Source organism: Heterocephalus glaber, unplaced genomic scaffold (assembly GCF_053883595.1).
Source record: "Heterocephalus glaber isolate CG9 unplaced genomic scaffold, H.glaber_assembly_v1.0 deba00001442, whole genome shotgun sequence".
NCBI classification, from domain to species: domain Eukaryota; kingdom Metazoa; phylum Chordata; class Mammalia; order Rodentia; family Bathyergidae; genus Heterocephalus; species Heterocephalus glaber.
In genome coordinates this window covers 27,388,622-27,405,853 of record NW_028258296.1, presented here as the reverse complement: position 1 = coordinate 27,405,853, position 17,232 = coordinate 27,388,622, and the positions used below count along the sequence as shown (strand labels likewise).

At 37.5% G+C, this 17,232-nt stretch overlaps 1 protein-coding gene across 9 annotated transcripts in view; it reads right to left on the bottom strand.

The window, feature by feature from the left end:
• Rpap2 (RNA polymerase II associated protein 2) overlaps positions 1-17,232 on the bottom strand; it is a 94,874-nt gene that overhangs the window by 15,565 nt on the left and 62,077 nt on the right. For 5 of the 9 annotated variants that reach the window (XR_015451975.1, XR_015451976.1, XR_015451979.1 and 2 more), the window contains one exon: positions 1-17,232. This exon is cut by the window's left edge and continues 11,097 nt beyond it. The exons of the other annotated variants lie outside the window; for them this stretch is intronic. Coding sequence is in view for 2 of the 5 variants with exons in the window: in XM_087213117.1 (XP_087069243.1) it covers positions 17,214-17,232 (19 nt within the window). In the remaining 3 variants the exon portion in view is untranslated. 9 annotated transcript variants of the gene reach the window in all.

The window sequence follows — 17,232 nt, the reverse complement described above, 5'->3', positions numbered from 1 at the left end:
TCATCTACTTTAACATGTTTCATTACTTAATCGTCATTATCTATTTGCCCACACTTCTAACCTGTCTGCTTACGAGGCATTTTCTGTTTTCATGTCATCTCTGTCACAAGAGGCTCTGTGACTGCTTGCACAGATGTATCAGAGGCAAGATCATAACATTTTAGGAGAGTATTACTACTTTGGTTAATCATAAGAGGTGGTTGTAGCTATCATCAAAAGATGCTAGTAATAAACCACTGGGATTGTTGTTAGGGCACTTGCTGCCCTAATGACAGGTATCCTAGGGTTGAGGGGAGTTTGAGGACCTATCTGACACAGAAGGGTATTGCACTAAGCTTGGAGATAGAGTCCAATCTATCCAGATTCTGCTTTTGTTAGCAGTGACCAGGGAAGAGGGCTTTGTAAACCACAAAGCAATGAGTAACACAAGTCTCTATGTGTGCTTAACCGGCCCAATGACAAATGAACAAAGACTTCCTATTGGAACTCTTCAGTCAATAATGGTCTTTTTTTTTTTTGGTACTGGGGTCCTTGCGCTTGCACAGAAGGCGGTGAAACCACTGAGCTAAATCCCTGGCCCAATAACAGTCTCTTAATTGCCATATCTGAAAGCCTCTTTTCTGTTCTTTTCTTGGTTTATTGTGACATCATTTGATCCTTCCTAGAATTCTCCTATTTGATTTTTTACATTCTCTAATGTTGGCTTTTTTTTTCCTTACCAGTTCATGAATGATAGGCCTCACCTAAGGTTTCATACTGACCTCCTCCTTTTTGCACTACATCCCATCTCATGACTTTGATTATCAATAATTCAAATTTCTAGCTTCTTTTCTGGGACTTTTTTTCTCTTGGCTATCCAAAAGGCATCTCAAATGCATTATGTTCAAATATGTTAATAACCTCTTATTTTCATCAAGATATTCTGGTACCAGAAACATCAACCCCCACCCTAGGATTGATCTCAGGTCCTTGAACATGCTAACCTCAATGATGTCTAAGGCTTACCCTTTAATGTTCTATGTCTAATCTGTCACCAAATCCTGCTAATTCTCCTCAGAGGTGCCTCTTGTATCCATTTCATCCACTCCATTCTCATGGTCCGTCTTGATTCAGAAGAATTAGCACTTGCTTTGACTACTGCTGCAGTCTCCTAGGTGATTTCCTACTCCAATCCATTCTCTACAATCACACTTCTCTCTCACAGATCTGACCACTTCACTCCTTTCCTTTAATAACTATTTGTAAGAGAAATCTAATAACTTTGGGCCTTCTTTTTCCCTGTTTCAACCATATGAGCACATTTTATTAATACATCAAATAGTATAGAAGTATCCACTGTTAGTCATATAAATTTTGTCTATATCACGAGGCTGGGTGCAGAGTGAAAACAAATTTTATTCATCTATCCTTGTCTCTGCCACAGGCTTGTTCTCTTAAGTTGGTGAAATGATTACAAAAGTACTAGAATAGGCATGGACAAAGTGTAGTCCAGGGGTCAAATCTACTTGGTACTTTTTTTTTTTTTGGTACCAGGAATCGATCTTGGGTCCTTGCACTTGCGAGGCAGGCGGTAGAACCACTGAGCTAAATCCCTGGCCCTTGGTATTATTTTTGTAAATAAAGTTTTATTGGAAGATAGTCAAACCCATTTGTTTACATATGTTGTGGCAGCTTTCATATTACAACAGCACAAGTGAGTAGCTGTAACTAGGGGTAGCAAAGACAAAAATATTTACAATCTAGCACTTTAAGAAAGTTTGCTAAGCTGTGTGTGGTGGCACATAACTGTAATCTCAGCAATTTGGGAGGCTGAGTAGGAGGATGGAAAGTTCAAGCTCAGCCTTCAAAACTTAGGGATTTGGGGAGACCCTATCTCAAATAAAAAATAAAGGGCTCAGTTCAATCCTCAGTACTGAAAAAAATTTTTTTCCAACCCCTATACTAGGAGATTATGCACCAATTTTAATTTAAAATGAGTAACTCAGTTATTAATGTTATATACTATAGCTCTGATTATTAAGGCAATTACAACAGGAGACAGGAAATCCAAATGAACCATTTGGCTGTGGAATATTCAGGGTCTAGTCTGGGAAAGATCTCTTGGACACTGAATTACTAAAAGAATGTTGCTTAGAAACCAAAAATACCTCATAAAATCTTCCACCTGGAAAGAGTACTTTCCCTGACTCACTTCACTTCAGCCATACTAACTAACCTTGCCTCAGCTGCACTAAGTTAAGTCTTTCTGCACTTCAGGGCTTTGCTTTTGCCCGTGCCCCCATCTCTGCATGGTGCTCTTTCGTGTGAGTCACTTGTTTAGGTGTCACCTTTTGAAATAACCATTAGGATTCATCATTTGAAATAACTCTTATTCTGTACTTCCTTACTCTTTTTTTTTGTCCTTATAATTTTCTAATCCTATTACTAATCACCCAACAGAATGTCATAAGGGCAGTACCTCACCTATCTTGTTTACTATACCCTTTATGCCCAGTTACACTGTAATTACTTGTTGATGAAAAGCCAGCTTGAGAGACCACTTATTTACTATGATTCCTAGAATGTTTTCCTACATAAAATTTTCTTCCTTTAATTATCAAAGGAATGAATGGAGGAAATATTTTGATTCTTCCTCCCCTTGCTTGTATATAGCTGCATCTTCCTGCCAGAATATTTCAGAGTATAAATCAGTGAGATGACTTTAAATTCAGCAGGTAGACCAAGCGCTACATCATGGCTTTCAATTAATTTTTCCCCCTCACTTCCATTTGTCTCAAACTCAGTGTTGTCTGGAAAGTACTAAAATGGCTAAGGGTAAATGGTGCTAAGTGCCACTGAACAGGCTTGGATGGCAGCTTTTAATTCACTTCTAGTCCTGCAGAGGAAAATGTGGAGAAGGAAGCTGGGTCTGGTGTATTTACTGGGTTCCCTCCTCAGGGGCAAAAGTACTTAATTAAACCTTCTAGGCCAGTGGTGTTGAACCTATGGTATGCATGCTATAGCAGACATGCAGAGCCCTCTCTGTTGGAGCATGAAGCAAGTCTTTCCAGCATTGTCCCAGCAGCTGAACATTCAGGTTTAATTTTATGACATGCTGTGATAAATAAGTGGGTTTTGGATAAAGAACTTTAAAAAATCAGACCTCCCAAATTTAAAGACCCAATCCAAAAAACGGGCATCTGAAATGAACAGACATTTCTCAGACAAAGAAATAGACATGGCAAATTAACATATGAAAAAATGTTCAACATCACTGGTCATTCAAGAGATGCAAATGAAAACAACACTGAGATTACACCTCACTCCAGAAAGAATGGCTGCTATCAGTAAATTAACCAACAACAAATGCTGGTGGGGCTGTGAGGAAAAAGGAACCCTGCTCCACTGCTGGTGGGAGTGAAGACTGGTGCAACCACTGTGGAAATCAGTATGGAGATACCTCAAAGAACTAGGACTGGAAGTCCCATTTGACCCAGCTATTCCCCTGCTGGCTATCTTCCCCAAAGAAAAGAATTATACCAGTGATATATGTGCACCGGTGTTCATAGCAGCACAGTTTGTGATAGCTAAAACTTGGAAACAGCCCAAATGCCCATCAGCTGGAGACTGGTTCAAGAAAATGTGGTTTTTAATAAAATGGAGTACTACTCAGCCATCAAAAATGAGAAATTAGAGACATTATTGCTAAGTGGATGCACACTGAGGTGATAACTCTTAAGTGAAATAAAAAGGACACACATGTGTAAATACTGAATAGTTTCTTTAGTGTGAGAAACTGAAAGTGTAAATAAGGACTAAAAGGTATAATAGATAATGTGAGATAGGAAGAAAAGGGGCAAAGGGGAAGGGGTAGGGGAAAGGAAAGAAGGGAATGGAATTAATATGAGAAAATAAAAAAATGGAAACAAAGTCTTTGTAAATAGGGAGGGATGGAGGGGTTGAAGGGAGGGCAGGGGAAGGGGGAAAAAATAAGAACCAAGAGAGTATGTAAAGGTGCATATCTCCAACGATGAATGTCATTATATTGTACACCTAAAATGTACCAATAAAAGGATATACAAAAAAAAAAAAGAAACCATACAGTAAAAAAAAAAAAAGTGGATTTTGGGTTGCAGTTTTGGCACGTTTCCAAAAGGTTCACCATCACTGTTCTAGGTGAAATGTGAAAGAAGAGGGCATTTTCATTCTAAATAACATGAGATTTACTTGGGCAAAGTAGAAGCTATTTAAGATATCTACAGTTTAAACCTGTATCTTTTTGTGTGTGTGGTGCTAGGATTTCAACCCAGGGTCTTGTGCATCTTAGGTAAGCAGTATTACCTCTGACTACAGTGCCAGGCCTTGTATCTTTTTAAAATATTATTTTAAAAACTGATAAATAATAATTATATACATTTAGGGTGTACAATATGATGTTAAGTATGTGTACATTATAGAATGGCTACATCAAGCTAATCAACATATGCATTATCTCCTGTACTTTTTGGTGGTAAGAACACTTAAAATCTACTCTTTCACACATTTTCTAATATACAATACATTGTTATTAACTATAGTTATTGTGTTGGACACTATATCCCTTTAACTTATTTTTCCTAACTGAAATTTGTATCCTTTGACTAATACATCTCCTCAGTCTCTTTCTCTCCCTGTCCCTACATCTTGGCAATGACCACTTTACTCTGGGGTTTTTTTTGGTTTTGTTTTATTTTTCTTAAGACAGGGACTTGTTATGCAGTCCAGGTTACCCTCGAATTCATGGTGATCCTCCTGCCTCAGCTTCCCAAATGGTAGGATTATAGGCATGTGACGCCATGGCCAACTTTACTCTCTGCTTCTATAACCAACTTTGGCATCCATGTTTAAAAACAAAAGGACAGGATTTACTTGTCACAAAGTCTTTATCTATTTATTTGTTGATGGGCATTTAGACTGTTGCATCCTTCCTTCTTCAGCCTCCTGAGTTCTGGGATTACAGGTGTGTACCACCATACCATTTCTTTTAGGTTAATGAGAGTAGCAGAACAGAGCAGCAAAATGAAGATTTAGTTGTTTTTGTTATCTATACTCCAATGTAGTCTCCTTCTTTTAAGGATTAGCCAGATTGTACTATGTGTGCCACCTATGGTCTCAATTACTTGGGTGGCTGAGACTGGATGATTACTTAAACCCAAAGGTTTATGTCCAGACTAGGCAACAAAGTGAGAGTTTGTCTCAAAAAAAAAAGGCGTAAGTCCTACCCCTACATCCCTGCATTTTTTTTTTTTTTTTTTTTTTGAAAGAGACAGGGTCTCCCTGTGTTGCCTAAAATGGTCCCAAACTTCTGGGCTCAAGTAGTCTTCAGGCCTCAGTCTCCCAAGTAGTTGGGACTACGGGTGTTATGCTTCCATGCCCAGCTTCAAGACCCTTTCTTTTTTTTGGTACCGGGGATTGAACTCGGGACCTTGTGCTTTTGAAGCAGGCGGCAGAACCACTGAGCTAAATCCCCCAGCCCTTCAAGACCTTTTCTTAATGTATTGATTTAAACTTTTTTTTTTTTGGTACCAGAGATTGAACTTGGGACCCTGCGCTTGCAAGGCAGGAGGCAGAACCACTGAGCTAAATCCCCGGCCCCTGATTTAAACTTTTTAAAAACATGACTGCTAATAAACTACCTCTATGATCTCAAAGGATGGAAATTCTACATCTTCATGCATAGCATGCGGCAATAATTAACAAATCCTAAATTCCTAATTCTAGATATTGTTCTTCATATACAATTTGAATCTCTTACAGAATTTTATTTTCTCCTTCATGGAACCTCTGTGAGTTTTGGCGGGGGTGGGGGGAGGCAAGCTTTTAGTTGTTCTTCTATATTCTTTTTTTAAAATTTTGGTACTGGGGATTGAATGTGGGACCTTGTGTTTGCGAGGCAGGCGGTGAAACCACTGAGCTAAATCCCCAGTCCATTATATTCTTGAAAATGATTCTCAGTTAATTCCAAGTCCTTTTCATCTTTTCTCATGAATGCCATACAACCACTCTTTATTTTATTTTATTTTTTTTTGGTATCAGGGATTGAACTCAGGTCCTTATGCTTGTGAGGCAGGCGGCAGAACCACTGAGCTAAATCCCTGGCCCACCACTCCTTATTTTGATTGGTGCTGTTTTCTACACTCCCTTTAAGATTCTCATTTTCCTAAAATGTAGTGCTCCATAATATAAATACTGTCCAAATTTACTAGAAATATAAAACACCTCTCACTACACAGAAATACATCGTGAAATAAAATCTTTCACGTCTAAGTGATGTTTGAAGCACAACTGCATAATCTTACAAATACTTACACCCCCCTACTGTTTTTGTTAAATTGACTCTCCAGGTTACTCTCTCCTCTTAATCCTTTATCAGTGTAGTATTAATTATGATATACTAATTACTTATATCTGTTTAAACTTTTCATTAAATAACATGCCTCCCCTATTATACACTGAAAGCGACCACTATTTCAATTCTAGTAGTGAATATCAAACTATGAAACCAAATAATTTCTACTTATTAAAACATAGTATCATACCCGAGTACATACATAACAATGTGTTTTCTATAGGAAGTATCTTTATGAAAATAAACAGAGAATGTGACTGGCAATGAATAAAAACAAAAGGTTTTTGTGCTTAAATTTCTTTTAAATGCTTTTAAATATGAGTAAAAACCTATAATGACACCAGGAGGATGGCTTAACACAGTCTATTGTAGAGAATATAATTTGAAAAAAAACTATGTAGTAAAAAATCTAATGTATAAATCACAAATAAGAGTAGAAACTTCTGAAACACCACTGATTCAAATCTCAATTCTGAAAAGACAGACTGACTTCTGTAACTAATTCTTTACCATATGGTAAGTGGCATGACAGCAAAAAGCCAAGTGTTAAACAGCATCTCATTGATAAGACCTTTATTTAGCTGACTGCTCCACATATGCTCCACATCAAATGGAGAGAACACAAGTCAGGCTAGGACAAGTACCTTCCATTTATTATTACTGAGCTATCAAACAACATCTGGTTAACAGGAATTACAGTAGTAAGAAACACACACAGTAGTAAGAAGAGTTTCAATATTTGGGCATGACAACTGAATCAAGAGATTTTTAAGTAAAGGCTGTCATTTTTACAAAAATAATTGTAGATGAGGATTTGGAGCAGCAGAAACTCTTTCGATTAGGCTTTAGAAATAAGTCACCCATATGTCACTGGTTTTCATTCTATCAACAGAGAAAACCGTATATAAAGAGTTAAAGCTATGGTTTAATTGAGCAACTGGAGCTGAACAACTGACTGAACTCTATGTTGTTCTCCTATAGTGGAATAAAAAGTCAGTAATGAATTTGTTTTTTTAAAATGGCCTTCCCCATTCTAGTCCTTACTGCCCTGCTCACTGAACTCATATTCATACACTGGTGACTCCATACTGCAGCCCTGGAACACTACAAATCACACCCTGGTCTGCTTTTTTTTTTATGGTACCTGGGATCGAACTCGGGTCCTTGTGCTTGCGCAGCAGGCGGCAAAACCGCTGAGCTAAATCCCCGGCCCTACCCTGGTCTGAATTACTGTTTCCTGAATAATCCTGGATGGGATTTGCAAAGTTGGCATCACTCAACCTGCCTTAAATGATACAGCACAGATACTTTATCTCCGGACCTGACCCTCAAAGCTGAACTGACCCAGTAACTCTCTTTAAGGGAGTTTCCTGAGAATTCATATTGATTTCCAAATTCACAGAATCAAACTGACAGGCAATTGTAAAATGATACTCCTCATATATAATATGACCTTACTGGAACAAAGAGCTGTGAAGACGTCTATGTGAACGAATGTCACCAGAAAGCAAACTTCTCTATGGTTTGGGGTTGGAGGCAGGGACAGGAAGTGAAAAGCCACATACTTTTTTGTACCTATCAGATTTGAGAAACTACTGGGTTCATCTAGAGTTCTGCTGCAGTAGGGAGACCTATTTGGCTGATTATCACACATAAAGGTGATGAAGATGCAAAGACTCCTAAAAGATAAACAACGTTGGACTTAGAAACATTTTTAATGCTCTATCATCTGGAAGTTTGAACTAAGGAGGCAAAGGCAGAGGAATGCACAAGCACTGTGTTTATCCCTTTACCAATTAAACATGTATTAAAGTACCTGACACTTGGGGTGCTTAGAATAAAAAGCAAAAGCCTGCTGTGACAGATGAGGTACTTTTATTAATAATGACATGGACAAGTAAAGAATTTAAAAGATTGGGTTTAGCTGTGTAGTCTTATTTTATGAGGCTATACCTCCTAATTTCCTCAAGTGTGATTTTAGTCTCAAATCTATCCAGCTGGTTTCCTTTTAACAGGAGAAGTTCCTGAGGCTTTGAGAGGGTAAGGGATTTATCTAGGGTCATACTAGTTACGAACAATTCTATAAGTTACACAAGGTATCCTGCTTATCTATCAAGTCCCAATACTCACTTTTTCCTTATGGCAGTAAAAATTACCACTCTAACCATATTCTTTTGTCTTCTGAAAAATGAGTTGGGATTTTCCCTTCTCTACATGAATAAGAGCTAAATGATAAAGCATTAAACCAGAGTATCTCTGCAGAACCATACACTCAAAACTGAAACAAACTGTGACCAGTAACACAAAGGGTCAAAATGTCATCTATTTTCAGAAAGTTGAGGGCTCACACAAACCCCAGACATTTTGCAAAATGCCTCAGATATTGAAAAAAAAAAAAATCTGGTATATACCTTTAAAAGGAATTTTAACTATTATTTAGTGCACTTTTGCATGCAAGTAACTAGAATTTTATATTTAAACATTTACTCTTTATCCTCCTCACTTGTTTCTTATTGGTGAGAAAACAGAAGATTGAACTCCCAGCAATGACTCCCTGAGAACACTTGTCTAGTCTGTGGCCTTGCTTTCCTCCCCAGAGTAAAACAAGAGCCACTTGGGCTCAGGAAAATGACCAAAAAGTGATCCTTTTTCCTTTCCATAATGTAACACAGATTGGGCCATGTGCTTGTACTTGATGGTACAAGCTTTGCAGGTGTTGTTTTAAAGTAGAGCAAACAAGGTTTTAAGTCAGAGTTTAAAATTCAGATACTTGGAGTAAATGACTTTTCTCTTAAATATGCCAGTTCTCTTTTCCAGTTGTTACCTTTGTGGCAGGAGCCGAACTACTGAGTCAAACATAACAATGATTTCCAAGTGATTTCCAAGTTTGTAAAAATGATTTTTTAATGAGATTAGCTTGTTGGGTCTTCAACCATTCTGTGAAGAATGTAGCAAGTGTTAACTCCAATGAGAGGCTCAAGTGACTTTTTTTAAGGTCACATAAGTCAGTAAAAGATGAGCAAATAACTCCAGAAGTACTCCCAGTAGTTTACACTTTTAACCACTAGACCACACTAGCTCACATGTCTGATTCATTTTAAGAACTGAGTAGATCTTATGATTTTCAAAGCCCCACTTGCATATGTTCTTCAAATAAATGTGAAAATCTGTCATCACAAAATAAAACATGCTAATGAAGACTGACAAGCCTAGTGCTTCTAATTCATCCTTTTTTTGTGAGACTTCAGAAGGAAGCTGCATACCTCTAACTAGGCAGATCCTGCTATACAGAGCTAAGTCAACTGATTTAGCAATTTTTTTCCTAGCACACAGTAAGCACCAGAATCAAGACACTAGTTCTCAATTTTTCATCACAAATTAGAAACACTTGGAGGAACTTAAAAGATAGTTATGTCCAGGCCCACCAAAGAACTGGGAGTCAAAAATCTTTGAATTAACCATTAGTATTCAAAAAAAAATCTCCCTGATTCTAATGTAGAGCTAGTGTTGAAACCATTAATTTTAAGTTCTGTTATGGTTATTTTTTTTTGAGTGAGGTTTTATTATGTTAGCCGCATGAAGGACATGCTGGCCTTGAACTCTTGGGACTCAAGCAACCCTCCTGCCTTAACTTCTGGAGTATTTGTAAAGTTCTAATCATTTGCTATAGTTGTTAACAGCATTGCTGGAAGAAACTGAAGAGACAGGAAATGATATTTTTACATAAGTAACTGTGTAACCAAGTACAAGGTAATACTGTCCAAAACAGATGTCTTATTTGTGGGCATTGAAATAAGGCAGGTATTATTTCTACCTAAGATGGGAGTAGGGGTTTAAGGAAGACTTGTAAGGAGGTAGTAACACTGACCTAGGCCTTGAAGCTAGATCAGACAGATATGAAAAGGAAAGACATTTCAGGCATGGGTCACAGTGCTTCCAAAGATACATGTAAGGGTAAATGAGTCAATAGACACAATTTAAGAACATAAAAGAGCAATAAATTAGATAGGGTGCTTAAGGCCACTTCAGGAGGGGTTTGAATTTCATGCAAAATTATTTGGTAGGAATTGGGAAGCCACTTTTTTTTTACTACTGGAGTCCAGACTGGCTTTGAATTCACTATGTATCCCAGGCTGGCTTTGAACACATGATCTTCCTGCCTCAACCTCCCAAGTGCTGGGTTTAGAGGCATGCACCACCATTCCCAGCTAGGAAGTCAGTAGGTTTCTGCATAAAGCTCCTCCCACGCCCCGCCCTGCCCCAACATCAGAGCTAAATTTTAGTAAGAAGATTATTACAGATGGAAGAAGGGTGGATTAGTTCAGTGAAGAGATACATGGCAAGGAGATCTGTTTAGGAAGGCAATAACTGCAGCAGTCTAATGAAGGCCTGATACAGATTCCTATTATATAAAAGGCAGATTGATTAGATAATGGAAGAAAAAGGTTAACAGAAGCACAAAAGACAAATTATTTTAATTCCAGGTAATTAGGAAGATGAAAATGCAACCAAAAGATACAAGGGACATCTGAAAGAGAAGATGAATTCAATCTTGAGTTTGAAATGCTTGAGTGATACCCAAATGGAGATGTTTAAAAAAAAAACAAAACTGATCTGCAACCTACGAGACAAAGAGCTGAAGATAGAAATTTGGTATGAAGGACACAAAACATACTTGATTAGGATGATCAATTTCCTTTCTAAAGTAATTTCACTACCCTTTAGCAATTACTTTTCTTTCTGATTTTTTTGAACTAATCTCTCATCACTCTTAAATCTTTTGCTTCCTGTCTTTGTTATAGTATCCAGCAAAACTATGATGTGAGTTCAATCCTGCAATCTTTTATTTATACCTATAACAAGATGACTGAAAGTTACTGGGGGTAGGGTTTGTAATGGGAAGAAAGGCCAGAAGATAAATATTTCTACAAACCTGTAACTCTAGCCTCATCCGGACACTTAATGTCACTTGTCAATTTTTTCTTACCCTTGTAAGCTCCTTTTCCAGATCATCTCAATAACTATCATAATTTTCACTCTCTACAGTCATCACTATTATATTTTTATTTTTTTGGTTTTTTGAAACAGGGTCTCACTTTGTAATTCAGGCTGGCCTTGAACTCACTATGTAGCCCAGGCTTGCCTCTAACTCAAAGTGATACTCCCCTCTCAGCCTCCCAAGTGCTGGGATTACAGGCATGTGCCACCACACCCGGCTTACCTCTATATTTTTAGAACACAACCTCATATCTTACTTGATTAAAAAATGAAGCTGCCACACATGCTTTAACAATCTTCCCCTTCCACTTATACAAACTCACCTCAATAGCCACATTTTTCTCATTCTTTTCCTGTCTCAGAAGATGTAGTAATAATAGATTCTTGTTCAAGCTATTCTATCTGTAGGTTTTCATCCCTTTTTAGAGACACGGTCTTGCTATGTAGTTCAGGCTGGCCTTGAACTCAGAGAAATCCTCCTACCTCAGACTCCAGAGTGCTGGAATTACAGCTAAATGACAAATAGCCAGCTCCAAAATTCATTTAAAATGGATAGAGGGACAACACAAAGAAATACTGTTTCTTTCTGTGTTGTTCCATTATGTGTATCTACCCTTCACCCTGTGTTCAACTTCAAATTATTTTCCTTACTAGCTCATTTTCTGGCACCAGGGATGTAGCTCAGTGGCACCATGCCTGCCTGGCAAGCACAAGGTCCTGAGTTCGATCCCCAGTACTGGGATGGATGGAGATTATACATATTTTCATTCTCCATGCCCTACAAACATGCTTAAGTCTCTATCCAAAACAAATTGTTACTCTTCAGCCTCTCCCACCCTTACCAGGTTTCTCAAAAGAGAAGTCCATACTCCTTGACTCTACTTCCATATCTTATACTGGGATATAGGACTGGTGTATTTCTTCAAATTAAAAAAAAGGTCTTTGTTTTTTTTTAACACCCCCCCACACACTGAGGAGAAAAAGACATACCTTTATTCTTACTTTCAATGTATAACCACATATCTCAGTACCACCTAAGCAGTAGTGACATTTTACAGACTTGGGAATATTATTGTGGAGCATGTGGAAAGTGAGGTAATCTTAGTATTCTAAAAGAGCAACATTTTTCTCTGCACTGAAACCAGAGGAATAATAGTTATAACCTGACAGTTTCTTTGTTTTTGCACGAAACGTTTTTGCAGTGGAGTTTGATGTTATCTACAGCCTCCATGTGATGAAAAACAGCATAATGGGGGGGCCTATAAAACTCACTGGACAGAAAAAATCAGTAACTAAATGAAACTGAAATAGTCCAGAAGTTTCAGTTACTGTAATGTGATTTCACCACCACAGAAACTGCAGGTGTTCACCAAGCAGTTTGTGGCAATTTCCCAAGTGCTTTTGCTGCACAGGGATTTTCAATATTAAGCCTGTGTATTCTGATATGTTTCTCCATCTTTTAAGGCACAGCATAATTGAGCTATATTAAAAAAAGAGCCAACTCCAAAATTCTTCATTTAAAATGGACAACACAAACAATAATGGTGAGAACCAAGTAATTCCAAGCTTTGTTTCACCCTTTAGCTCTTATAATCTGTTCTAAAAGTTCGTACAAATATTTAAGCTAGGAGCAAAAAATGGAAGCATTTGGATTTCATCTCTAAGAGCCATATGACTTTGCTGTGAACTAGAATGACCAGAATAGGGAAAGAAAAGTCAGAGACAGGAAGAAAATTTAAAAGGTGCCGGGCCGGGGATTTAGCTCAATGGTTCTGCCGCTTGCCTTGCAAGCACAAGGACCCAAGTTCGATTCCCGGTACCAAAAAAAAAAAAAATAGCACTTTAGTTCTGGGCCAGGGATTTAGCTCAGTGGTTCTGCCTCCTGCCTTCCAAGTGGAAGGACCTGAGTTTGATCCCCGGTACCAACAAAAAAAAAAGAAAGAAAATAAAAGTGCCAAATCTTTTTTTTTTTTTTTTGCCAAATCTTTATAATATACAAACTAAGTAAAAGTATTTAAAGACAACAAAGGGAAAAAAACCCCTACTAGATTCAGGATCTTGAATTTAGCAGGCACTCTTAATACACTTGGGAAGTTTTCTCTCTTTATAATTTTGTTCAGGTTTGTAAGGCTACTTTTTAAAAAGCATTTAGTAGAACTAGTTAAAGGAAAAAGAGTTTGCCTCTAGAGTGAAAATTTCCATTTGGATGTTAATATTTAATAAGTACTTCCAATATAACAAACACAGAATTTTCTAGAACTGTGTCTGCGATACCTCAAATAACTAAAAGATGTACCTATTAGGTAATAAACTGCTCTATAACTAATTAGTCCACAGAGGATAAAACAGTAAGTCCATAGAAAACAGGAGAAAGTAATTTTTGGAATAAAGTTTTTGAAAAAAAAATTTTTTTTAAATTAAAGTTCACTTATTTTATAATAATACAATTCAAAAGACAATCTCACATTTACATCTGCATTTTAAAATAATTTTATTAAATGTCAAAATTGTTTGCAAAAATGCTCAATTTGGTTAAAAGCAGAAATTCTCTTATGTTAAAAGATTCAGATATTTATCAGCCTGTACCTACCCTGGAAAATGTAATCATTATAGAAACTATTTCTATAATGAAAGTCTTTCATTTATAATAGTAAACAACTATTTTTGTTTTTTCACGTTATGCAATCTTATCAGTGCTATGAAATCTATGTTGAAGTCCATTATATCAACAGTAATTTATCCAAGTTTTCCTCATCCATTTATTTATTTGACTTACTTAGTGAATATCTACTAAGTGCCATATTGAGTGCACTGCACCAGGGAGACAAAAGTAACCCAGATAATGACCTTGACTGCATGGAAAGTATGTGGTAAAAGAGGAAAGAATCAATCAGAGCCACTAATGAAACAATGATATTAATACCGTTTTTGGAAGCAGAAACATACATTAACCCCCTCTTCTTTTTTCAGTGCTAGTAATTTAAGCCAGGGCCTAGTACATGCTAGGCAAGAGCTCTACTGCCTACTTATGGTGTCAGCCCTAGTTCACTCATTTAAAATATTCAGATCAAGCAGCAAAATGTTACCAAGTAACACTCACATTCAAGGCAAGGATACAGAAACATGAGAAGGAAACAGTGGGGGAAGGGAGGAGGAATACGGGTTAAAGGGGTTAGGAGAAAAAAAAGAGGCAAATATCCCTTTGATGAAATTGCCAGTCTCTTCACAGGCCACATTCTACAGGTTCCCTCAGTCTCTGAGTGCCTAGTGTCTCCTTCCCCTCTGATATCAATATGCTTAAGCCCCGACTATCTTGAGAAGTCTTCTGATGATTTACTTTGTCCCAGTGAATTTAATCATTTCCTCTTCTGCCATCCCAATGAAAAGTGATCAACCACTGCAATGTCTAGTGTCTCAACACCTGTCTACCATAGCAACCTTTGTAATCTAATTTCAATTCCTATCATTCAGTGGAAATTGCTTTTTTTTGAATGTTACACACAACTGCTGAACTGCCAAAACTACGGCCTTTTTTCAGTCCTCAATCCTTGTTAAGCAGAGGACAACCACCTCATCCTCAAAAAGGCAGTCATCACCTCTTTCTTGAACCTCAAAAGCACTTCAGGTTCCTTAACAGCATACTAGTTATGCTCCTTTCTGAGGCACTTGTCCAGGGAGTACCTATGTTTGATGTCAGACAGGCCTGTGCCTGAATCTCAGCTGTGATAAGCTTGGGCAAAGTGCTTGTCTTTTTAGAGTCTGTTTCTTCCTTTGGTAGGCAGACCACCACTGACCTAAATTGTAAAAATCAAATGAAACAATGTCTCACAGCATTCTAAAAAAATCTGATCCCCCCCCCTTTTCTGCTTTCCCTACTTTTACAGGCACCCTATAGTCTATGGCTGTTTCACATGACTCTGTTTCATTTTGACTCCGCATTTAATATTCTCTACCTCTGCCATCTCACACATTCTAACGTTGACTCCAAAGTCTAGGCCTCTTAGTTTCCTCACAATTTTTCAGCTCCAGTTCCACATTTTCAACTGCCCAGTGGAGAACCATCCAACTGGATGATCTGCTAAACCTTAAACTGAACAGAAACAGTCTTGGTGCTTACGGAACAGGTTTAAAACCAAATCTATCACCTCATTCAACTAGTTCTTCCTACCCACTCTCCTAAAGGCACCAGTACCTCTCCAGTCATTTGTCTTAATATCTTGAAATTGTATCTGACTCTGCTCCCATTGCTAAACCCTGTAGATTCTAGAGCTGTAACATCTCATCATCATTTTTACTGAAACTGCTTTAGTTCACTGTCTATCTCTGTTTTACTATGTTGCCATTAGTACTAGCTCTGAGAAAAATCAATGCCATAAATGGTGAGGGGCCAGATCCAGAATGCAAAGGATTTATCAGAAACACTAGAATCACTGAAAGCAGATGAGGAATTCCAGATATTTGGTAGGTGAATACTCTGAGGTGAGAGACAAAGGATGCACGTGATTCTGTTTTGTCTTTTAAACTTTAAAGACGAATAAGCATTAGTAGGCAGGAGTGAAGGAATCAACACAGAACAAGAACATACAGATTCCAAATGAAATCTCATTTATTTATTCACTGACAGATATTTTTGTAACTCTGATGTTCTAGGCATAATGTTAAGTTCTAGGTATACAATGGCAAATAAAATTAGGTATAGAACCAGCCTTTACAAATCTTCAAGTTTAATGAGGGAGGCAAATGTTGTTAATCAAGTAATCATAGAATATAAAATTGAAAGTAATGACAATTAGATATATAATTTAAAAACTGTTAAGTACTTGGTATCGTGAGGGCCTGTTTAGAGATACTGGAGCTGGTCAGGAAAGTCAGGAAGTTACCTGAGGAGGAAACAGCTCCTTAAATTCTGAAATGATGAAGGGGAATTACCAAGGAAGTAGAGAAGCAAGAACATTTTGAATCTGTGTCCTGTGGTGGGAGAAAGTATGCTGAGGAAAGGTATGAGAGAAGGTCAGAGTGGCAGGAATGGAGAGAACAATGTAGGCAGGTGCAAGATGGGGCTGGAGAAGCAGGGGTTAGACCTTGTAGGCCATGTAGGCCACAAACTGAGGTTTTTCTTTAAGAGCAACTGGAAACTGGAAGGGCTGGTGTAAGGTGGAAGACATGATTGGCTGACTCCAGATCTCTCCAACAATGATCTTCCTAAAGCACAAACTTTGTGATGCTACTCTCCCCAAACCTTAAGTGGCTTTCACCCTGAATTAAGTTCACTTGCCATTGAAAGACCTATCTTATAATAGACTCAACTGTTCTTTTCAGTTACCTTACACTCTTGACTATATCTCTTAACTTTTTCCATGCTATCAGTACTTCCTAGAATGCTTTGATCTATTCCTATTTTTTGAAATCCTTTCTACTTCCCTGAAACTATTTCTGATCCTTTAAATTCAGATTTGAAGTGCTACAATAGCTTGTGCTTTTCTTTCTTTTTTCTTTTTTAGCACTTAACATATTGGGTGTTTTATTGTAGTTACTTGTGCACATCCCCTTCCCACAACCAGTGCTGCTCAAAAATATATGTTGGATAATTTTTGAGTCCAATTTTTAAGTATTTGAAAAATTTTCCATCATTGTGTGCATGGCTGATTCAACACTGATTCATAGTTATAATACTGTAGCAAAATATGAGTCTCATATTTTCAGGTATACACGAGCTCTACTTATTCTGGTTTACATGGCATGATATTAAAGACAAAAAATGTCTAAAGTTTAGAAGAAAAAAAGAGTTTTAAGTAATGTACTTATCTATCCTTCAGCTGACAGTCAGATAGTATCTCAGTGAAGAAACTCAGGTTACTTCAGAGTAC